Here is a 25000-nt window from a genome sequence, read left to right as displayed (position 1 = left end):
GGGGGGGGGGGCACCCTCAAAGCATTCTGATGACTGGAATCCCATTTCATGGAGGTTTTTCTCTAGAGCAAAGAGAAAAATTTCTAAACAGCAGTTTTAATAGATACAGCCTGGTTCCAAAAGGAATCAAACCAAAGGCCAGCACAGTTCCAGTAGAAACAGTCTGGTTCCAAACAGGAGTCCCACCAAAGGCCAAATGAGTATTCTCATACAAAGAAAAAAAAAAAAAAAAGACAAACAAACAAAACAAACAAAAGCCAAGGCCTTAAAACAAATCCCAAATAATGCCTGGAGAATTCAAACACAAAGCATGGAGCTCGAAATCCAGGATAAAACTTACCCTCAAACCCCAGGGTGGGTGAGAAAGCAGTGAACCCAGGCTCTCTGGGTACCAGCACCCATTTGCTCACCACCTTCAGAGCTGTTGGGGGTCTTCTCTAGATCCCACTTCTGCTCACTAAGTAATATTAACCTTGAAAATAAAACTGCCAGCTATTTTACCAGCAAAAAAAAAAAAAAAAAAAGTGTTTTTTCGGGAATAGCAGAGAATTGCAAACCAGGACAAACAGGCTACAGCAAAACCATAGGCAGATCCACAGAACAAAGGAGAAAAAAAGTACTCTTTTATGGAGGAAAAGGAGAAGTTAGGAAGGCTGTTAAAAACAGTCAATCGGAGTAAACTAGGAGTCTGAAGTATAGTGGCCTTTCATTGGCTAAGTTGTAACGACGTCTCATTGGCTGGGCTGTTGCCAGGGAGGAAGAAAGCCCTTCTTCCCCCTGCTAGGGTAGTAGAGTGGTATCCACAGGCGAGGTGCCCCAGCTCTCCTCGTTGATAAGGAGTGGTCAGTGTGAGAGCTCCCCCTGCTTGGCCTCCTGACTCCATTCCAAAGGAGGTTTCCTTCTGATTTTCACAGGACTAAGTCTTTCCTCGTTCAACAGGAGTTGAACCAGGAGTCATCAAACTCTAGGTGTCACGTGGTTTTCATCCTGCCCGCCAAAGGGTGTTTGATTAGTTCCCAAAAGCCTTAGACATTGTTAGGTGGGCGAAAGGAAAAATTAAAGACCGGTTTTTACCGCCCTTCTTGGGTTGTTTTGAGGTACCTAACAGAAAGGGCTGGTAGATAGGGAAAAGCAAAGGTAAGCAGAACATCCTGCCTTCCAATGTACTGTTGTAGGTCTGAGATTCTTTCAAACTAAATATTCATTTTCTTGCAAAACGATGGAACGTGCTGCTTGGGAAATACCTCATCATCCTACTTCCTTGCTAGTGTGCCCAGAGTGCCACCCGAGGGGCACAGCAGGGCAATGAAACAAATTTGCATTTGAGGTCAGACCTGGGTTTGAATGCCTGCCTGCCTCTTTCGGGCAGGCACTAACTGTGAGACCTGGGAGGTTACTCAACCTCTCCAAGTTTCCTCATCATCGGCTGAAGGCAGGCCCTCAGGGAGTGGTCAAGGTGGGTGACTACACCCACACCACCTCTTCTTAGGGCTCAGTTTTGCTTTTCTTACAGGGCCACGAGGACCGGACCTGGAGGGGCAGGGGAGAGGCACTGACCTCGAAGTCAGGGTGGTGGCGGATGGGTTGGCACAACGCTGGATCCTGGCAAGGGCAGCGGGCCCCTGCCCAGAGTGGCAGCACCAGCAGTAGCAGCAGAGCGAGCCCAGGAATGCCACGTGGCCGGCGGGCGAGGAGGCACAGGCGACAGAGCAGCGGCAGGGCCATGACGGCAGTCACTGCCCGGCAGGAGTATGTTCCTCCAACTGGTGGCTCAGGTCCAGCCTCTCAGCAAGGCAGACCCTGCCTCAGGGCAGAGGTGATGGCGTGGGAGGGGCTGAGCAGTCTGGGCCACTGGGGACATGAAGGTCGGGTGAAGGAGAAAGGCTGTGGTGAACATCTCCCCTGGCAAGCCAGTGCCTCATGCCCCCAGCAGACCTGCTGACTCAATCAAGTAAATATCATCACTCCCTCAAACTCACAGACACCCCCTCAGCACTCTACACCTGTCTTTGTGTCGTGGCCTTTGTACTCCTCGTGCAGTATAAACGTGGAAGCAGTCCCCCAAATGAGAAGCAGGGGGCTTTGAAAGAGATGACTGAGCAACATGGTTGGAATGGTGCGGGTTAGGGAGCTCTCCTGCGGTGCTCTGAAACCGGCCCCCATTCACAGAGGGCAGGGAGAGACCAAAGACAGAGGCAGCCACTCCAGGTTGCTAGGTGGCAGTTTTAACAAAACAGCAAAGGGAACTTACATACGAGGCTCCTCTTGGACAGCAGCAAGACGAAGGGATCCCTGTGGCTGCCCTCCACGTCTTAAAAAGCTTATCAAGAGGCCCTAACTGGGCTCAGGCACATAATACCATGCAGATGTTTTTACCACCACATCACCACCTCAAGGTTATGTCCTTGGAGCAGCCTCTGGGAGCAGGAAAGGCAAGCGGAACCTGTATTCCAAGGACAGGGGCGCGGGTGAGGAGCCTCAGAGTGCTCACAGGTCAACGGGCAGGCGGGCATGTCTTTTTGATGACATTCCCCAATGCGCCACCCTCAGTAACAGGCTCTTACAATCTCACATGCCTGAAGGGTGAGCAAGGGGTTTCATTAACGTGGAGGTGGCTCTTTTGATGGCTATCTGCTGCATTGGAGGAGGATGCCACAGCAACAATACAGGCACCTGTTAGAGAAAACACAGATTAAGACAATAATTCCCCAAATTAGTGACACCTCTTTCTATTAAGAGCCCTAGGATCCAAGCCATTGATTTAATCAATCTTCTAGCCTGGGGTTGGATCACTCAGGGCATTTTCACCTGTGTCCTCATGTGATTCGATAAAGATCTACATTAGCATACTCATAAGGTATGAGCTCAGAACATTTTGGTGCCTCACAAGGCACCTCCTTGTGAGGTAGTAATAATGTCCAAGGACATCCTATTTTAGAAGATAGTTTTGCTTGGGGTGACTCAGTCAGTTAAGCGTCCAACTTCGGCTTGGGTTATGATCTCACGGTTCGTGAGTTTGAGTCCCGTGTCGGGCTCTGTGCTGACAGCTCAGAGCCTGGAGACTGCTTCAGATTCTGTGCCTCCCTCTCTCTCCCTGCCCCTCCCCTGCTCTCACTCTGTCTCTCTCTCAAAAATAAGTAATAAACACTAAAAAATTTTTTTTTAAAAAGAAGACAGTTTTTCTCACTAGAGTCATTTCAGTGTTCAGTAAGGACAGGTTTTTTTTTGGTTTTGGTTTTGGTTTTTTGGCTATCGTTCAGGGCGTGCTGACTGAATTTAGTAAGGACTTCTGTGTATGCTATACCATCCTCCAGGCCTATGGAGGGAGCAAAGACAGTAGCCAAATAATCATACCAGTGAAAGACAGTGTCTACCTGGCCTTGAGGAGAAGGAGGTTGGCAGCTTTAGGAACCTGACTTAGTTGTGCACACTACACATGTTGGCCCTGGGGGGCAGTACTGTGAGGTGTGACGAGATAGACCGAGGACAGGATGTGCCAGAAGAGGAACCCCCATCTTCTCTTCTCTCTCAGGCTGTACGTTCTGTTTCAGACACAGTACATTTCAACAGGTCCGGCTTGCGGCAAGACAAGGGGACCCCAGTGGAGACTGGGCAGTTTCTCCCCACCCAGGAATCTGAAGGAACTCACCAGCCCTGGCGGTATGCCCTGTTGCAGTTTCCAGTAAATCATTCCTTTCCCAGGTGTGACGGGGCTTGGCATTCTCAGCAGATAGCATATTGATCCACGGTGGAGAGCTGGGGCAACGGCTGTTTTCCGACATTTCCACACCTTTTTCGTGTTGGGGGCCTTGCCAGGGGTCCCCAGTCTGGCATATGGGGCAACTGGCCCTGCTCACTGAGTATCCAAATGTATTATTCCACCTGGTTTTATCTGTTAACAATTTAACATGCTATCTTAATATGTTTTCTTTCTACCAACCCTGCCGCTGGTGGATTATAGAGGAGATGAAACCTCCATTTAATGTCATTTTTTTTTTGCACAGTCTTATACAGCATGACCTTTGAAATGTGACCACCACGCCCGACCCCAGTTGCTATCTGATGAAGGTGTCCATAAATGGCACTCACTCTCTCTAATCTCCTTATGGTGGCAGCCTGTTTTTTATTGCTGCAGGGGATGGCTTGGGTCAGGCCAGATGCTGCGTCCACAGAAACCAGGGCATATTTAGAACCCTCACTTGGAGGGGACCAATACGATCAACTGGCCAGTCCCTCACTGGTTGGGAACTCCAGTGAATGGCCCCAGATTCTTTCAGCAGTTGCCTTGGGTGTTTAGAACACATGGGATAGCCTGTCACTTCATTAGCAGTGTCACTGTACTTCAAAGGCAATTTTGGCATCTTTGGCAATACACCATCCCACCTGGGCCTCGTGATGGCCATTCTTTCTGTGCACCCAGTCTGCTGTATCTACTGCAGGGTCTTTAGCTAAAGCTTGTACCTGAAACAAGGGGGCATCAGCTTCCGGATTGCCAGAGGGGGTTGTCAGTGCCTCATGAGCTGGGACATGGAAAACAGTGAGGGCTGCCACCAACTGTAGGTTCATGTCTCAGGAGCTCTCCTGGGGTGCTCTGAAACCGGCCCCCATGCACAGAGGGCAGGGAGAGACCAAAGACAGAGGCAGCCACTCCAGGTTGCTAGGTGGCAGTTTTAAGAACAGCAAAGAGAACTTACATACGAGGCTCCTCTTGGACAGCAGCAAGACGAAGGGATCCCTGTGGCTGCCCTCTACGTCTGCTTCAGATTCTGTGCCTCCCTCTCTCTCCCTGCACATAATACCGTGCAGATGTTTTTACCACCACATCACCACCTCAAGGTTATGTCCTTGGAGCAGCCTCTGGGAGCAGGAAAGGCAAGCGGAACCTGTATTCCAAGGACAGGTGCGCGGGTGAGGAGCCTCCAATCACCTGGGTCCAGCTCATGGGTCAACTGGCAGTTAACATCTTTTTTGATCATGTCCCCCAGTGAATGGCTAAAAGATTTTTAAGATACACATATTTGTTCTGAATACAAGCATCTAATTTTGCTTCCTCTCATGCTTAAACTCCAGTAAAAACTTAAGCCCACAAGGACAAGATGACAGCAACCTCGTTTTGGAAGCTGGAAAGCATGAGAGGTAAGTACCCCAAACCCCAAAAGTATGGAAAGCTGAGAAACAACCCAGTTTAAACCACAGAATCCTTAAAATGTTCCAGAACTGCAAGAGGTACCTCAAGAATTAGAGTAAAGGGGGAATAGGGAGAGGCTGTCTGAAAATAAGGGGAATATGGTGAAAGCTGCTTAACAAGCAGATCATTTCTCCAGGCTTATGTCTCTAGGCAACTATCTCTCTCCCATCTCGACTGAAGTCTGGAGGTTTCATTCTCTGGAGTGGGTAAATTCTCTAATGTCCTTCCAGGAGAAAGATAAGAAAATTGGGAGAGCAGTCCAGCAGATAAGAAATCATCAATTAAGTAATTCAAGAAAAACTTCCAGGACTGAAGCACTTGAGGTTTCGGAATGAAAAGGCCAAGAATAGATCCTAACAGCTTCTAGAGAAAAAAAAAAAAACAAGTCACAAAAGATCAAGAATCAGAATATCATCAGATTTCTCAACAGCAACGCTTGAAGCTCAAAGACAATGAAGGAATGCATTTGAAATTCTAAAAGAGTATGGTTTCCACCTAAAATTATTAGTCAAGTGGGAAAGTCATTTCAAACGTCAAAATATTTACCTATCATACAGTCTTGCTCAAGCAACCACTAGAGAATGTGTTTTACCAAAACAAGGAAGCAAGCCATGAAAGACTAAGAGGGGTACAGAAAATAGGAGATGGCACTAGGAGCCGGGGACTTTGAGAGGTAATCAGGTCATGAAGTAGGCATCCTCCTGAATAAAATTGGTGCCCTTATAAAAAGGACTCTAGAGAGTCCCATCACCTTCCTGCTGCCTTGTGAGGACACAATGAGAAGAGAGCCATCTTTGAGCTAAGAAGTGGGCTCTCACCAGACACCAAATCTGCCAGGGACTCGCTCTTGGACTTCCCAGCCTCCAGAACTGTAAAAAATACGTGTTTGTTGTTTAAGCCACGCAGTCCTTGCTACCTCTGTTATAGCAGCCTGAGAGGACCAAGGCACCAGCTGGGGCTGATGCGGCCAATGTAAGGACCACACTCTGAGAACCACTGCCTCAATAGATCCTGTCCTTTGGAACTTGAATATTTAGGTGGTCTTCTAAACCCAATTTGTTTTTCAAGAACTGATTACAGCTTGCTGGGATGACACCTTAGGGTTGAATCTAAGTGGCGTTTCCACGTACTGAAATCATTTTTGAGGCTAGCTCGAGCAAACATTTCAATGCAGGTGTCAGCCTGAGGTATACGGGTTAAAAATTAAATATGAAAGTAGCAGTGGGCTCTGTTCACAGTAGGTAATACCCCTTTGCTCATTTAATTCTCACAACAACCCACGAGACAGACTCAAACTAGTGTCATCTCTAGTTTACAGATGAAGGGGCACCAGAAGTTAAACAGTTTCATACAGATAGTGATGTGTGGAGCTAGGATTTGAACTTAGTGTAGCTCCAAAGGCAGGATCTTAACCATGCTATTCAGTCTCCATCCCCAAGAAGAACAAGGCTCAGGCTGGTCAGATGCCTGGGAGCCTCATCCCTCACCACCTTTGAGCAAGAATCGTCAGTTCAGATGGAGGAACACAGCCTCCTGGGGCCGTTTTCAACAACCATAGAAATGTGATTTTGGTAGATGGTAATTTAAATTAGATAACAAGACCACAGTCTGGTTCGCAGCGATGGAAAAAACAGGGTCACCATTAGGGTGACACAGTCTAAGACTCCACCACGAGAGGGTGCAGCGTGGGCCAGGATGGCTTCCAAACTCTCCATGAGCCATCCTTTCCACACTTTGAATAGAAACTCTCAGAGTCCCATCTTACATCCATCTTCCCCTCCTATAAGCGAAAGCGTTCAGCCTTTACTGGGATCTTTCAGATATACCAAGGTGACCACCCCATTGAGTAAGCAGCCCAGCATACTTTAAGGAAATAGTAATTACAAAAAGCTTCTTAACCTTGAGCTGGAAATTGTCTACTATGACCCTAACTGTTCCTAGGTTTTCCCTTGGGAACCTCCAGAGCAACTATGATAGCTTTTCCACAAGGTACTCTTCAGGCATCGAAGATGAACAACCAGTATCTCCTCCTCTTCTGCTTTCCAAAGCTTTCCTTTTTGGGGCTAAATAAATCAAATTCCCTCAACTGTTCCTCCTATAACATAGTTTCCAGACTTCTTGCCATCTCACTCATAACCTCTTTTTAATGTTTTATTTTTTATTTTTATTTTTGAGAGAGAGACAGAGAGAGAGACAAAGCATGAGTGGGGGAGGGGCAGAGAGAAAGGGAGGCACAGGATCTGAAGCAGGCTCCAGGCTCTGAGCCATCAGCACAGAGCTCCATGCAGGGCTCGAACTCACAAACCGCGAGATCACGACCTGAGCCGAGTCGGATGCTCAACCGACTGAGCCACCCAGGTACCCCATCACCCATAACCTTTTTTGATGAACTTGAAGGATGTGGTGCAAAGCTAATCTGTACATTCCAGGTCGGGCATGGTCTGGCCAATGCAGCATATAGCAAAATTGTTACCTCGTATGGGCTGACATGCCTTAACGCTTTCTGGGCATTAACCATGTCTTAGCTTTCTAGGCAGTGATATACCTCTTGGCTCATAATGAATTCATGATCAACTAAAACTCCTTGCTATGTCTGACAGGAAGTATTGTTCAGCCAGGTCTCTTTCATCTTTTATCCATGCAGTCAGTTTGTTTCATGAAAAAAGAATTTTACATTCATCTCTTAAAATCCTACCTTATTTGAGCCAGTCCATCTTGAATGCAGAGACTCAGAAGCAATGTGTCCTCGTGTACTCCAATGAGAGAAGTTTAGGAAAAACGTGACAACCTGTAAAGCCTGACTTTTTAAAATGGCTTCTCAGGGGCACCCGGGTAGCGAGTCAGTTAAGCATGACTCCTGGTTTTGGCTCAGGTCATGATCTCACGATTGGTGAATTTGAGCCCATATTGGGCTCTACGCTGATGGCTTAGAGCCTGCTTGGGATTCTCCCTCTCTCTCTGCCTCTCCCCTGCTCTTTCTCTCTCTCTCCCTTGCCCCCTCTCTCAAAATAAATAAATAAACTTAAAAAAAAAAAAAAAAAGGCTCTGTCTGCATGCATGGACAGCCACCAAAAAGGTGTCCACTTAGCAGCTGCCAAACAGTGGAGACCAACAGGGACAGAGGTGTCACTGCGGCTGCTGCTCCTTTGGGGGCTGCTGCTATTATTGCTGCTTTGCCTCTCCTTGCTTTTCACATCTCTCGTTTTTGAATCCCAAAGCAAGCAGAATACGTGTCAAGAAGACACTAGGATGCACAATCTTCTCATAGCATTTACAGAAATGTCTCTGACTCTCTGCAAATGTTTCTTTGACAGTTTATGTGTACGTGTCATTGAGGGGGGTGTTTTTAAAGCTTTGAGAGTACAATCTCTTATTTTGAAAGAAGACCCACTCCTCAGAAATAATTGGGCTTTGACTTGATACAAGATCAAATGTGTGGAAAAAGGTTTATAATTTACAGTTTGCCTTTACTAAGCGATAAGAATATTTTGCAATATTATGTCATAACTGTTTTTGTTTCAAACCCCAATCTTCAAGTTCTTATTTTTTATAGTTGAAAATTCTGATTAAAATCACAAGTTATCTAACCCTGGCTCTTAGCTTTTTTTTTTTTTTTTTTAATATTCCTTTCCAGTGCAAGAAAAAAAAGTACCATGAGTTGTTCTAGTATGAACGAGAACCAGACAGCCGTGGCCATAATTGTACATTCCTTAAATCCCATCTCTATTGCCTGGGCAACCCTAGTTAGAGATTTTTTTTCTTCATCAATGGAAGATGTGTTCTTTCAGGATTGGAATTCACACAATTGGAAGATGTGTTCTTTCAGAATTGGTAGAGGAGTAAGACCTACCTTATATGTGTGGGACAATCTGAAATTAATTGGTGGCTCTCCAGTGGAATCTTTGAACCAAGGGAAATAAGCTATGTAGGATAGATACCTTTTGATGGGAAACAGAACCCTACTGCTGTGATTTTAAGTGAAGAAACAGAGCCACGTAAAATTTTTAAAAAGCGTCCATTCTATAATCAAAACTGAAGCCTTATTAAATGCCATCTAACAAAATTTAAAATAGGAAGTAATGGGGAACAATTAAAATGATCACGTTAAGAATTCTGAAGACAGGAAGAATTACTATGGGAAAGCAAAGGGCCTGGGCAAATGAAGTAATGGAATCATAAACAGAATGATTAACGTCCTTGAGCTCAGATTTATCAGATAACAACCAGTTGGTCATCCTGGCAACGTAAGAACCTTACTATATGGTGACTATCCACAGAAACAAAAACATAGAAAATAGGGCCATTTAAATTACAGATTGAATTAATAATGGCAAAATAACAAAAGCCTCTTTGGTATGGAGTTTTTAAAATCACCCATTTATTTACTAATAATATTTGTGATCATTATTATATAATCAATAGCAATAGTATAAGTAATTATTTTCAGTTGCCATGTTGCTATATACAATGCACTTTAGTATGTATGATCCTATTAAAACACATCCAGCGGATGATCAGTCACAGATTCAGATCATTGTGTCTCTTAAGCATATTCCAAATAGATATCTGAAGTTCAGTCCTTGAATTTGGTGGCATGATTACTACCAACGTTAGTCCCTTGCCTTTGTGAAGATGCCAGAGAATTTCCTCTTCCTCCTCTCTCTTTGTCCCTTAGGGTTTTTGCTTCTTTGGCTCCGTGCATAATGTTGCCGAGGCTGCACCGCCGCTATCGGGGCTCTGGTACCACTGCTCGTATAGCCCAAGACCATCTGTGTTGGGTTTTGCTTTCTTCCAAGTGTGTTTGCTTCCGCTCTTGCTGCCGAGGCCTCCACGGCGCTTCCCGCCAGGACAGCGGCTGCCAGGGTCCTTGCTGGGGCGCCTCCCTGCAGCCTCTGCATTGCCCTTGCGCTTTGCTGGGACACCCAAGTTCCAGTTTGGGGCTTGCGCTTTCCAGGAGATGTTACAGAAAATGTTACCATTTTTTATAGAAACGTGAATGGGTTTTTCTCTTGCTTCAATGTGGATTTCAGAATTTCACTTATGTATTTTTGTTTGTTTGGAAACACATGCTTATTTATGTTGGTCAAGCTTGTTAATGATGTTTTCAGTTTTAAGCTATGAATAAGATGATGATGTTGATTAGTGAAAAGGGGTCCCAGAGCAGAGTGATTAAGAGCTCAAGCTCAGTTGGGGCGCCTGGGTGTCTCCGGCTCAGGTCGTGATCTCACGGTTTGTGGGGTTGAGCTCTGCCTCCTGCTCTGTGCTGACAGCTCAGAGCCTGGAGCCTGCTTCGGGTTCTATGTCTCCCTCTCTCTCTGCCCTTCCTCTGCTCGTGGCTTGTGTTCTCTCGTGCTCTCTCTCTCTCTCAAAAATCAATAAACATTGAAAACATTAAAAAAAAAAGAGTTCAAGCTCTGTCAACACACAGAGCTGCGTTCAAATCTGCTCAATTCTAATCATTTGACTACGAGAATGTTATTTAACTCTTAGAATTTTGATTTTGTACAAAACAAGTAATAACAGTATGATTCTCACAGGATGCCTTGGGAATCATGAACAAAAATGAAATGCAGGGCGCCTGGGTGGGTCAGTGGGTTGAGCGTCCGACTTGGGCTCAGGTCATGATCTCCCCAGTTTGTGTGAGTTCGAGTCCCATGTCGGACTCTGTGCTGGCAGCTCAGAGCCTGGAGCCTGCTTCAGAGTCTGTGTCTCCTCCTCTCTCTGCCCCTCCCATGCTCATGCTCTGTCTTTCTTTGTCTCTCAATAATAAACATTGAAAAAAATTAAAAAACAAAACAAAACTAAATGCATGTAAAAGCCTTTGGACCTGACACATATTACTACTAATTTTCATTACTGTTCTTACTGGAGTATCAATTACCATATCCTACACGCAGCTAATCGTATGCTTTGTACAAATAAGCATTACATAAGTTTTGGTTTCATAATGAAATCAGTAAATGAATATTAATAGATGGTACCTCTAATATCTTATCCAGTGAAATTGTAAGATTTAAAATTTGCATATCCCTTTCTTTAAGAACAAATGTTTTCATTATTACTTTATAAAAGTTCTCCAAGGTTTATGCCATCAAAGCTAACAGAAAAGATTTCTGGCTTCAGCAAAAATTTTCTCTGATAGACCTTAAAACAAAGCAAGTGCAATCTTTTCTCCAGGGAGAAAAATCAAATGCAAGTAAATATTTATAAATAAGTATTTAAGGAGGAATAAAATAAAATCTGTCAATAGTCATCTATTCATCCACTTGTACATACTATTTAATGAATATGTGTAGAGTGTTACAATGTCCTAAACTGATTCTGGATTAATCCCTTTAAATGCATTGCTGGCTGAAGAGAAGGCTGCACTGGGCTTAAGGTTGGGATGAAGGTGGGGGGACTTGTGGGCCAGAAAGGAGCCCATTCCAAGGCTCAGTATCTCTATCGTCAAGTGGGGATGTGGCTATTCCTTCCCTGCCTTCTTTGTAGGATGCCCTCATCTTCCTGATCCCTGTCCCAGGGCTCCCTCTTTGACCTCTTTTCTTCTTAATCCATGCTCACTTTTTGAATAATTTCAATCAATCCCATGACTTTAAATACAATCTATATGCTTATGATTCCCAGCTTTATATCTTCACTCTAATCTCTCACTTGAGCTCCAGATTTGCACTTTTAGTGGCCCACTTCGTACTGCCATTTGGGCATTAAATGGGCATCTCAAACACCCTGTGGAAGATGAGCTCCTGATTCCCCCCTCCCCCCACACCTGTTCTTTCTCCAATGTTCCCCATCTCAGTAATCCCCTAGCCAATCACCAGACTGTTCAGGCAAAGCCCCTTCTCTCTCCCACATACCATGTCTTAACCCATCAACTTCAAGCTCTCCCCCTAAACATTTCTCACCTCCTCCATCATACCTTAGTCCAAATAAGCATCAACTCTTTCCAAACGTGCTGCAATAGCCCCTATTTGAACGCTTTTGTTCTTGTCCCCTCGAAAGCAGCCAGAATTATCTTTCAAAATTGTAAGTCATATTCTTTGTATTATTATCCAACACATTCCAAGTTAAACCCAAAGTCTTTACCAGGACCTCTAATGCTCTAGACTGCTGGGTTTTGCTTGTCATTGGCCTTCAGTCTTTCTTGCTGAGTGGCTTCTTCCCACTCTTTGACATCCTACCTTGTTCTTCCCTCAGGGCCTTTGCAGTCACCGGTCCCTCTGCTTGGAACACTCTTCCTCAAGCTTCTCGAGGCTTTTCCCACCACTTGTTTCAGGTCTCTGCTCATCTGTTACCTCCACATAGTTCTCCTGATCAGCCTCTCTTTAATACTCTTTCTCACATGAAATCACCCTACTTGGCCTCATTTTTCTTCAAGCATTCATCAACCCCAACATTACATTTATTTGGTGAGTGGCTTAACTTAACCATCAGAAGAGATTCTTCTTATTCATGTCTGAAGTCTTGTCACTTGGAATAGTGTCTGATACATAAAAGACATTCAATAAATGTTTCTGAAATGGGTAACTGAATGTCTCCACTTCCTTCCCGCCCAGGGAACACAGTACCATGGGCAGACTGAAGTTCGGTTCCTTGACTTTTTGATACCATTTACTGAGCACTTATGTGCTAGGCATAATACTGATGTATTTTCCCCCCGTATATTCATTATCATGTTTAATCCTTAAACTGTACAAAGTAGGTATTATTATTGACATTATTATTTCTATCTCCTATTTTACAGATGAGGAAACAACTCAGCAAGGTTCAATAACTTGGCCAACACCGCTAGGAAGAGATAGATCTGTGTTGGGAAAGGCAGCAGTTTGTTGACCCTTGCACAGCTGCTGAAGAGTACCATGGGCCCGGAGCATTCCCTCGCGTGAAGATAAGGAGCCATCACAGCCTGTGCGGGACTTACCCCTTTGTTGGGGATATCTTTCCTTGTTTTGGGTTTGGTGTATACTCAGGGGCTCTCTCCCTATTTTTTCAAGCTCCTTATCTTACGTGTATGTGCACGGGCAGGAAGATAGGGGTAAGCTATCTCTAAAACAGCTCTAATAAAACCTTTCAAGCTGTTTAGCCAAAGCTCCAGATAATTCCATTATCTCATCTAAGATTTTCCCATTCCTAAGTGTAATTTGTTTACTGTTACAAAGTAAGTCACAGGACCTACAGAGAATTAACTCAGATATCTGGTACATGTGAGTGAACAAGCTTTACTCCCCAGCCCCCGGCCCCCCTCCCCTACCCCACCCCCACAAACACACAGGTGTACAATGTACTTTGTATATTAATTCTGTCTCCAGGAATTTAGAAGACTTGGGCTTAGGAAAGAAAACTTCTGTTGTACCCGGCAGCATTCAAAATTATATCCGAGATGAAACTTTTAACCAAGTAGAATTAACTCCCAGAGAAAAGAAGCTTGATGGTGCTGTACTCGTTGATGATCTTGCTGTTTTTTTCAAGTCACACTTACCTCCCAAGATGCTTATAACATTGTCGACTCCTGCCCAATAAATATTCTGATGCTGGTGAAGAGGTTCTTTATATTTTTGCCCTTGGAAAGTCATTCACATGGATATTTTGTTTCAGAATATCCCATTTCTCTTCCTGAAATATGTGTCATTATATAAGGCTTAGTATTTCATTTCTCAAACCTCTACTTGTCTACAACATTGTTAGAAATAAGTCTCTCACTGTTCTTATGAAACTTGGCAAGAGATTGAGAACGGAAGTCTTTCTTATTTATTTATTTATTTACTTACTTACTTATTTATATTAAGTTTATTACTTATTTTGAGAGAGAGAGAGAGAGCAAAGGAGGGGCGGAGAGAAAGGGAGGGAGAGGATTCCAAGCAGGCTCCACACTGCCAACACAGAGCCCAAGGTGGGGCTCAAATTCAGGAACCTTAAGATCATGACCTGAGCCAAAAGCAAGAGTTGGATGCTTAACTGACTGAGCCACCCAGTACCCCAGAAGTTTTTCATATTTAATTGCTAAAGTGAAAACAGTTGATTATCTGAAGAACATGTTTAATCCTGCTTGGCCTTTTTCTGCGTCCCCAGAGTCTCCAAGACAGCTTCAGACAACCATGGGATGTTAGAACAGAAGAGACACTGGAAACTACAAACTTAATCCCTCCTTTTAGAGAAGACCTGACTTGCTTCCATTGGCCTGGTTTGTCTCCAGGAAATAGAGATGCATTAAACTATTCACATGGGCAAGAAAAAATTAGGAAAAGAAACTGGCTTTCCAAATGTACTGCAAATACAGAGTAACTGGTTTTTGTTAGCCTCCTCTACCGCACCCCACCCTCCATTAGCAGAAACATGAGAAAGTTCAGAGAATCTCATTGTTAATGTCTGTGTTTGGAGTCCAGCTCTTACATAATATACAACTGAAAGGATAGAATTTTAGGTAATTATTCGGTCTCAGGCTAGCTTAAAACCCATCCAATTGTCTGTTTGCAATGGTGAGTAATGAACACAAGAATGACTATGATTATTCCCAACGTGGCGTAGACCAGATGAAACTGCAGAAGATTCCAGGACTTGATTAAATGTTTAAGATATTACCTCATGGGGACGCCTGGGTGGCTCAGTCAGTTAAGCGTCTGACTTTGGCTCAGGTCATGACTTCACGTCCGTGGGTTCGAGCCCCACATCAGGCTCTGTGCTGACAGACGGCTCTGTGCTGACAGACAGCTCTGAGCCTGGAGCCTGCTTTGGATTCTGTGTCTCCCTCTCTCTGCCCCTCCCCCACTCCCACTCTGTCTTTCTCTCTCTCTTTCAAAAAGAAATAAAACATAAAAAATAAAAATAAAAAAATAAAAGATAGTACCTCATAATAAAAGCAAGTTCCCTTAAAATAGCACTTCAATTTCCAGTAGTCACTCCGGATGGCCAGGTGACGTTATTTATGCCATCCTAATCAATTATGCAATTGCTACCATTATGTATTCTGGGCAAATGAACTCATCACTCTTCGTTTCCACCCCTACCAACTTCAAAGAAATATTATGAAGATAAATCAGACAAAATGCATGAAGACAGGAGCATTACACTGGGGTTCTTTGGAAGTACACAAATAAATTGTGTGTAAGATTTATGTATTTATGTACACAGAGCATTCTCTTGGTTAGAAGCTTTTATCAAATTCTTAAAAGGAATCTGTAACCTCAAAGTGGTTAAGAAGCACTTACAGTCAATCAAAAAAAAAAAAAAAAAAAAAAAAGGATTTCATTAGAGCTGTTTTAGAGACAACCTCTCCCTACCACCTTTCCCTGCCAAAGACACACACTCAGGATAAGGGTCTTAAATAGAAAGAGAGTTCCTGAACTTACAAGTGTTCTTATGATGCCCAAGAAGTCACTACCCTCCATGATAATGCAGTTGTCCATGGAAGCACCAGAAGACCACAAACTGAATCAGACCCTACTTTGGCTACTCCAATCAATGGAACACCCTTTCTGTCAGCAGAAATAAAGCCTACTACAGCCCCAGAAAATACATCTTCTTTAGCTATCACTGTATCTTCCCCTCCACCCTTTCCTCATAATCATTTCTGACATGCACACTGACCTTCTAAATGTCTTTTTTTATGTTTATTTATTTATTTTGAGGGGGGAGGGGCAGAGAGAGAGGGAGAGCATGAGTCTTCAGCAGGCTCTGCACTATCAGCATGGAGCCTGACACAGGGCTCAAACCCACAGACTGTGAGATCATGACCTGAGCGGAAACCAAGCTCAAACCCGCGGACCGTGAGATCATGACCTGAGCCAAAACCAAGAGTTGGATGCATAATGGACTGAGCGACCGAGGTGCTCCTTACCCTCTTAATTTCTAATTTAAGTTGGTAGTAAACAACAGATTCAATGCCCTAACAGGTTATTACTTAACAAGTATACATCGAGTGTCTTCCAGTTTCCAGGCACTATGCTAGCCAGGGATGCAACAGAAAACGAGGTCAGTGCTTCCATTATGAAGCTTGACCCAACAAGGGCCAGAAAGGAAACCAGTACAACGCAGTCTTGGCGGGGGGGGGGGGGGGGGGGGGGGGGGGGGGGGCGGGTAGCACAGGAGGAGAAGCAGAGCAGACGGGGCACACACAAGAGGAATGCCTAATTCAGTCTTGATGGTCACTAAAGGAAAAGAATATTAATAAACATCCCCTAAATAGCATTCACTGTACAACCGGCACTCTTCCAAGTGCTTTTTATCACTGTTTAATTCCCTTAAGGATTCCAACAACATTAACTGAAGAGCCAGACTGCAGAGTAAGGAGTAGGGTCACCGGCACATTCCAGGCAGAAGTAAGAGCAGGTATAAAGCCCCAGACGTAGGAAGCATGGAAGAGAAACAGACACAAAGGGGCATCAGAGGCACCTTGTGACAGCTCACCAGATCTAACTGCTAAGTATTCAGGGATTTTGCAAACCAGCAACTGTTGGTAGCTCAAAATCAGCCACAGCAGGAGTATTTACATTACGGAAGTTGAGGCATTTTATCAGCACACCACTATGCCGAGGTGTAGGAAATAAGGACTTGACAATGACGGTCATTAACCACTCTGACGTGAGAGTTGTGGAGCAGGCTTCTCTTAAAGTTTACTTCTTGTCTCTTGGACAGCAACCAAATGAGGTTTGTCAAAGACTGGAGTATAACTAGAAAACATCTCATACCTTGAGTCCATTTTATGTTGAGCTGGGGACATGCCCAACCCGAAATGCTTTGTTTGTTTATCTTGATGTCGATCCCATAGACAAAGCTATTGTGTGTTTTTCTATGCAGCTCAAGGTCAGTTTGTTTGTTGACAGATATCATTACGGTGGTGTGCCAACATCAGCTCAAAGAGAGGAAAAGGATGATATGTTAGAATATCATAGGGGCACCTGGGTGGCTCAGTCGGTTAAGCATCCGACTTCGGCTCAGGTCATGACCTCACAGTCCGTGGGTTTGAGCCCCGCGTCAGGCTCTGTTATGACAGCTCAGAGCCTGGAGCCTGCTTCGAATTCTGTGTCTCCCTCTCTCTCTGCCCCTCCCCTGCCCACGCTCTCTCTCTGTCTCAAAAATAGGTAAGAACATTTAAAAAAAAGAATATCATATAAAAATAATTTAACATTTTACTGGCACTTTGATCCAACTTAAACCACACACCTAGATCCCTACATTGTATCTGAAATATACATGTCGCCCTCCATCTCAGTAGTGATGCTAACCTATCCCCTTCAAATTATAAAACCACTCTTGTTGTCGCAGTGCATAGAGAGGAGCGATTTTTACATCCAGACTGGATGCAAAGTCTATGAGTAAAACACAACGTCTTTAAAACTCCTAGGAAATCTTTTAGGACTAGAAGGAAATTCTTCCCCAGTTCTCTTCACCTTGAAGTAAGTAACATTAAAGTGTATATGTACAATCCATGCAATCAGCCCTGAGAGGCAGAAAGTTTCACTGAAGGACAGTGATTGTGTGCTGTCTGAAGATGGCAACGCTCAGTAGGAAGGAAATACTATGTTTCTAATGTATATCCGTTCACCCTATGCTGAAACCTAGATTATGACAAAAAGTGCAAGCTTTAATGCAGGGGAAGCCCTAAACAAGGTGGAAATTACATGGTCCATTTTGAGCATTCAGAATGGCTGTGTCCAGAGCAAGAAGAGGCTTTTATGGAGTAAGGAAACCACTGTCACTTTTCTATGGATCCCGTTACTGTCTGCAGACAGATCATGCATTAGGTTATTTGTGTGTTCATATATTTATTCAGATTTTTTTTTTCTGTGCAATGCTCCCCTTTGCTCACGTTCCATAGATTTTAAAAACAACTCACCGAGGGGCGCCTGGGTGGCTCAGTCGGTTAAGCGTCCGATTTCAGCTCAGGTCACGATCTCGCGGTCCGTGAGTTCGAGCCCCGTGTCGGGCTCTGGGCTGATGGCTCAGAGCCTGGAGTCTGCTTCCGATTCTGTGTCTCCCTCTCTCTCTGCCCCTCCCCCGTTCATGCTCTATCTCTCTCTGTCTCAAAAATAAATAAAAACGTTAAAGAAAAATAAAATAAAAACAACTCACCGAAAGACAACTTTTGTCTTGGCCACCACGTTTCCCATGCAGAGCTTACTTTTTGATAGGATCATTCTGGCCAATCTTCCTGATGTCATCACAGCCTCTGCCTGAACCCCAGCAAGAAGGTCCAGGGCAGCAGATGAAAACCCAGACAGGGCAGAATGGTGGACGATCCTTTTCTGCCAGCAAAACAGAGCCGGAGACCATGAGGAGACATACCAGCCCTGTGCACCTGGCTGTCCTCCCCCTCCAATTACGCTGCTGTTGGCCACCAGCATGTTCTTCACTGCCTGGTTCTTCACTTATGAGATCACCTCCCTCAAGTACATGCAGGGTATATCTATTGCTTATGTGAAAGAGAAGAGCATAAAATAAAATTTCTTGATCCTATTATGTGCTAAACAACTCACCTATCTTCTTCCATTTAATCCTCACTACAAACTACAAAGAAGGTGGATTTAGGTTCATTTTACAAATGAGGGCAAGTCCCTTGCATAGGATTACACATCTTACATTTGACTCATCCATTCAACAAACACTCATTGAGTGCTCCCTATGAGCTGGGTGTTCTGTAAACAAGAGGTGTTGGTTGGGTTAAACGATAGCAAATAAACACGGTCCAACTTCAGGTTGGTTTCAGTTTCCCTGCAGTGAAAGTCACAAGAATGCAGACTCAGTCCTAAAGGTTTCAATTTGGAAATGAAGTTCAGAGAAAGCGGTGCTTCTTCAATCTAATGAACATGCGTTAAGTGCCTATAGGAAACAGGGTCCTATGTTAGAACCGTCAGACCCCTTATCCTTGGCCTCACTGGCTATCATTGTTGCTTGAAGAATGCAGCATTCCCTTCTAATAAAAGCATGGAAGCCTAAAATACAAAATCAATTAAAAAAAAAAAAAAAAAAAAGTAGAGCTCTTCAGTTTAGAAGTGGGAATGCTTGAATTTTTGCTCATTCTGGGCAGAATATCTCAGATTGTGCAGATCACAGTTTGAAAACCACTGAGCAGGGCGCCTGGGTGGCTCAGTCGGTTAAGTGTCTGACTTCGGCTCAGGTCAGAATCTCTCAGCTTGTGAGCTCAAGCCCCGCGCTGGACTCTGTGCTGACAGCTCAGAGCCTGGAGCCTTCTTCGGATTCTCTGTCTCCCTCCCTCTGTCTCTCCTCTGCTTGCGGTCTGTCTCTCTCAAAAATAAACAAAAAAATTTAAAAAAATTGTTTTTTAAAGAAAAGAAAACCACTGAGCAACTCAGTACGGCATTGATTCAGGAGAGTAGGCATTGGGTTCCATGACCCCTGGGGTGCTGATCTGGGGAAGGTGCTGAGGAGCTCTGGTCCTGGGACCCACCTGAGTGTAGACTGGGAGGTCATTCATGTACACAACCCCACCACTTTCCATAACCTTCCTTTGGCAAGGGCTGACATCTTCGGTCTTGCCTACAATCACCCCGTTGTGCTTGAGGTCTTCCTGGATGGCATACCTGGGGGGCAAACTCCAGAAATGCTGACTGCAAACAAGGAAGAAAACCATCAGATCACCTTCAGCTGGCAGCTGGGAGGAATGTTACCTGACCACCTCCATCTGGCAGCAAAGAGGGAATGACATCTCCGCCTTCCATCTGATGCCTTCACCTGGCAGCTGGGAGGAATGTAAACAGCCCCAGGGCAGTGGTGTTCACACCCACCTCAGCGGTTCATAGATTGATTGTTTTCTTGATAGTCACATGCAGCCTGTAGAATCCTCAGCACACGATAGTGTCTGATATATTTTCAGGGGCAGAAATGTTTTCCAACCTTCCCACTGGTATACTCAAATTTAACAGGGACAGAGAGATGGAATGCCATCGTAGCAGTCACCTTTGCTGATGGTGGGAAGGGGTCTTTGGGCCAGCAGCCATTGTATTCATCAATTTGGAAACAAGATTGAATCTGAAAACAAAATTGTGGGAAATGGCTAAGATATTTTTCGATCAAAACAAATGAAAGAAAACATAAAGAACATCCCTCGTATTTATCGAGTGTTTATTTAGTTCATTCTAGTAGTGTGTTTATTCATTCATCCTATAAATATTTAGCAAGTGTCTGACTGAGCCTATAGTGTGCTCAGCCTTGGGATAACTTTCTAAGAACTGGCACTACTTCCATGATGTCATACCTGAAGACGTTCCAGGGCATTTCAGACTTTCTCTTATTATAGTTTCTCTCCAATTCCCTACCGCGCCCTTTCTGAAAAACTGCAAGTCTTTAGGAAAACCATCAGGCCCTGGGCAGCCATCTAATTGCCCTTGGGACAATCCCCAGTGTGGCCCGAAAGGTCACCAACATCATTTTGAGCCAACCTCCTAATTTGGACTAGAAGAAGCAGATCTCGCGTGGATGTGGGGCAGAGTTTTACCATCTGCAGGCAGAAATCTGTCTGGGTTCTTCCCAGATGGGAAAGAGAGAACTGAGAAAGCCAATTTCAAATTAAGTTGGCAGGAGCCAGAGTGAAGGAGACAATATTCTGGCAGTTTTTTTCAGACTTCTAAATTCTTTCCAGTTGAGAGAACAAATAGACCAGAAACATGAACACGTGGATCTCACTGGGTTGCCTCAAGTATAAAATAATGTGACCAATCTTCTCTTCTGATTTGCAGAGGGTCCTCAGAGTTGGAGGGGGGCAAACACCTCCCTGTCCTCTCCCCACCCCTCCTCCACCCCTGTCCCACTGGGCTTCCGGGGCTCCCTCCAGAACGCAGCCCAGGTTCTGCTCTCCCAGCACGGATTCCCGGGGAGTCTCTTACCCTTCCTCCTGCCTCCCTGGGAGCTCTCTGGGGAGGAAGAGCTTGGGGGTTAAGATCACAGGGTTTTTGCTCTGTGTCCTCTCAACAAATACAGTGACTAAATCCAGAATTGTGTTTAAAAGAGGAAGTTGCTGGCTTAAAAAAGAGAGAAGCCCTTCACCCAAGAAGATGCTTACAAGGAAGAGTTGCTGGTGCTCTCCTGGACTAGAAAAATAGAATCTTCACTTTTGCTCCCAGGGAAGAACACGAATGGCTGAGAAAGCTGTGGATTTTTGCAAAGCCACAGAAGGAAGAAAGTGGAGGAGAAACATTTAAAGGGGAACACTTACTAATAAGAGAAGGGCCTCTCTGCCTGCTTTCTGTAACTTCCCAGCTCTTCAGATTCATTGACATTATGAGTCAGAAATTTATTTGGGGGATATTTCAGCTCCCTCACTGTTGGAAGGTATCTGTGAAAAGACTACATGGCCTCAAGGATTTACAGCAAAAAGAGAAATGGTCCAGTAGAAGGGGGAAAATTCAAAACAGAAAAGTGAGATCTCTGGCTATAAGCAACACTCAGAAAACAGCCTCTTCAGGAAGGAAGCCAGTCCCTGTTACACATTCAAGAGGGTGAACTGGATTCAGTGAACATTTCGTGTTTTGTTTACAACATTTGAATGAAGAAACTTTTGTTTTGTTTTGCCTTTTTTTTTTAACTTTTTTTTATGTTTATTCATTTTTGAAAGACAGAGACAGAGCACAAGCAGGGGTGGGATGGAGACAGAGGGGGACACAGAATCCGAATCAGGCTCCAGGCTCCAAGCTGTCGGCACAGAGCCCGACACAGGGCTCGAACCCACAAACCGTGAGATCATGACCTGAGCCGAAGTCCGACGCTCAACCGACTGAGCCACCCAGGCGCCCCTTGTTTTGTTTTGTCTTAAGGTTATTTATTTCAAAAGCGAGCAAGTTGGGGAGGGGCAGAGAGAAAGGGAGAATCCCAGGCACTGTCAGTGCAGAACTGTTAATGAAGAACCTTTAAGAGCAGTCTTTGCTTCTGCTCCCAGACCCCCAAAGGCCCCATTTTTATTTCAAGCCTTTAAAAAATTTAGAATGTAGAAACAAATGGTGGACAATTCATGACCACTTCTTTACCGTCGTTAGTGCAAAGGTGAAGAAATCGTGTTTCTAAGGAACTGGGCTGTACACAGACCAGGAGAGTATAAGACATAATGTCTCTGTGGAATGACACTTAACATAAGTCTCCATTTTCTTCTGATTTCATCAGTTCAGACAAATCGGATTGTGTCGGCTGACTCAGGGACAATAAAATATTCCCGGCCACATACAGATTTCCTGTAAGCTGTTTTGCAGTAGAAAGGTTGACAAAGGCCTGGAGGACTAAAAACTCAATTCTGTTCAGGCATTTTCCACATTTATTAACTATTTTTGTCAGAGCTTTTTATGTGGATTCTCTTTAAGACATGTTGGTGGTGGGGAGGTTGGGGTGGGCGCCTGGGTGACTCAGTTGGTTAAGCATCCGACTCTTGGTTTCGGCTCAGGTCATGATCTCACAGTTTCGGGAGTTCGAGCCCTGCCTCGGGTTCTGCAATGGCGGCTCAGAGTCTACTTGGGATTCTCTCTATCCCTGCTCTCTCTGCCCCTCTGCCACTCACACTCTCTCTGTCTCCCTCAAATAAAGTAAAACTTAAAAAAAAAAAAAAAAAAAGACATGTTGGTGGGAGTAGTGGTGATGCTATTAAAGCAAACAAGGAAAACAAGTTGCATTTCATTGTTTAGGCAGGTGCAAATGAGACTGAGGCAGTCAAGCCCTGGGGTGAAGAAATGGGGCGGGCATGACCATTCACTGAGAAGTTTTTGGTTAAAAAAACAAAGTTATCGACATTTCAATATGTGAACTCTAAAAAAAGACAAATGAATAAGCAAACAAAAAGCAGAAACGGACCCACAACTACAAAACAAACTGATGGCTGGCAGAAAAGAGGAGGTTGGATGGGGGGGCAAAATGGGTGAAGCAGATTGGTGGGGGAGGGGGGAGTGCGGGGGAGGGGGCAGGTACAAGCTTCCAGCCACGGAATGAATACGTCACCGGGATGAAAGGTACAACAGGGAATATAGTCAACAGTACTTTAACAGCGCTGTATGGGGACAGATGGTGAGCCCAGCATGTTCTATAAACGTGTAGAATCACTATGTTGCTCACCTGAAGCTAATGGAACATTGTATATCAACTATACCGAAATACAGAATAAATAAATTTTGTAGCAAGAATAGCAGCCAAAAGGAGCCGATGGGTAGTGTGATTCTAGAAGCTGGGGTGCGTGTGAAGGTTTGGCTTCAACTACGCCCAACAGGAAGAGGTCGGGGAACAACTGAAGATGTTTGGAAGACGGTCTGTCCGGAGGAGACAGCATGGTGGCCCTGGAAAAGAGGGACGCACCTCTTCCTCTGTGAGCGGGAGAAAAGAGCAGCAAGGGGAGAGAGGCCAGGGCTGGGAGGCTGGGGCTTCTGCACAGACTGGGCTCCATGCCCAGCACAGCCCAGACCACCCACAACTCACCGGGATTCAACTGCTCACGTGCCTTCCCTTCTGAAGTCGTGTGCCCTTAAAACCTACTTGTGCCACACCGATCTGATTGGATGCTTTTCCCCTAAAAACGCTTTCATAGTTCTGGCTGTCACCGTTGTTATAGAATCTAAATTCCTGGGATGCCTGGGTGGCTCCGTTGGTTAAGTGTCCGACCCTTGATTTCGGCTCAGGTCGTGATGTCATGGTTCAGGAGATGGAGTCCCGCATCAGGCTCTGTGCTGACAGTGCAGAGCCTGCTTGGGATTCTCTCTCTTCCTCTCTGTACCCCTCCCCTGCTCATTCTGTCTGTCTCTCTCAAAATAAATAAGTTAAAAAAAAAAAAAACTAAACTGCTGAGTTGGTGTCTTAAATCCTCTCTTCTTCCCACCATCCCTGTGCCTCGCCCCCACCCAGAGGGGGTCCCTGGCCAGCAACAGGAGTGCAACACAGAAATGTATTAAAAATGCAAAATCTCAGTGGTGCCTAGGTGGCTCAGTGGGTTAAGCGTCCTACTTTGGCTCAGGTCATGATCTCACGGTTTGTGAGTTCGAGCCCTCCATCGGGCTCTGTGCTGACAGCTCAGAGCCTGGAACCTGCTTCGGATTCTGTGTCTCCCTCTCTCTCTGCCCCTCCCCATCCCCGGCTCAGTCTCTCTCTCTCTTTCCCTCTCTCTCTGAAAAATAAATAAACATTAAAAAAAAATGCACTTACCCCGGACTTGATAAATCTGAAACACTGGTAAAGAGGCCAAGCAATCTACCAAGGCTTCCAGAGGATTGTGATGCACGCTCCAGTGTGAGAACCGTGGGCCTGGTCTTCTGAACCACTGGCAGCTCCCCAGGCCACACTGTGCTGGCCATCTGCACACCTTTACACACTCCCCTCACTGCCCAGCAGGTACCTCTCCCTCCCACTCCCGTTTCGAGCGTCAACTGGAGGACCACCTCCTCTGTGAATCATTTCCTGACCTGCCCTCTCCCCTTCCCTGTGCTTCCACAAAAACTGGGGAGAACCTCCATCATTCAGCTTTGCTGCAGCTCAGGGTTTATGTGTCTGCCTCCCCCAAAGCCAGCGTGCTCCCCAGCACGGCGACTGTTTGTCCTGGCACAGTCCTGGGGCTCAGAAGATGTTTGTTGTGTCAAAACGTTATTGAAAAGCAAAGTACAGACAGAGGAGAGAAGAGGGAACCAGCATGAAAGAGAGAGACAACCACGAAACGATAATGGCCGGTGTTTGCTGAGTTCTATCTGTGGGCCAGGTACTGTGTGCTAAGTGCTCCACAGAAACTGTTACTTAATCTTCACAAGAACCCTGTAGGGTTTACTGAACTCATTCAACAGGGAGGTTACATAATGCGCCCGAGATGCCCTCAGCCGGCACGTGGAGGAGCTGAGATGACTACAC

At 45.0% G+C, this 25000-nt stretch overlaps 2 protein-coding genes across 2 annotated transcripts in view; both read right to left on the bottom strand.

The window, feature by feature from the left end:
* The window catches only part of CTBS (chitobiase), a 42737-nt gene extending 40070 nt beyond the window's left edge, over positions 1–2667 (bottom strand). Inside the window, exon 1 of the mRNA XM_019413993.2 lies at positions 1558–2667. Coding sequence (XP_019269538.2) covers positions 1558–1725 — 168 coding nt within the window. The 5' untranslated portion in view covers positions 1726–2667. The remainder of the gene's footprint in view (positions 1–1557) is intronic.
* Positions 2668–9546: 6879 nt separating this feature from the next.
* Positions 9547–25000, bottom strand: part of LOC128775930 (uncharacterized) — a 31206-nt gene continuing 15752 nt past the window's right edge. Inside the window, exons 4-6 of the mRNA XM_053899156.1 lie at positions 19590–19749; positions 18254–18426; positions 9547–10303 (exon numbers count right to left, since the gene is read on the bottom strand). Coding sequence (XP_053755131.1) covers positions 10171–10303; positions 18254–18426; positions 19590–19749 — 466 coding nt within the window. The 3' untranslated portion in view covers positions 9547–10170. The remainder of the gene's footprint in view (positions 10304–18253; positions 18427–19589; positions 19750–25000) is intronic.

This window comes from Panthera pardus, unplaced genomic scaffold, assembly GCF_024362965.1.
Source record: "Panthera pardus isolate Hobbes unplaced genomic scaffold, ASM2436296v1 HiC_scaffold_11, whole genome shotgun sequence".
Lineage (NCBI taxonomy): Eukaryota > Metazoa > Chordata > Mammalia > Carnivora > Felidae > Panthera > Panthera pardus.
Note: the sequence above shows the minus strand (reverse complement) of the source record. Positions and strands in the feature narration are given on the sequence as shown.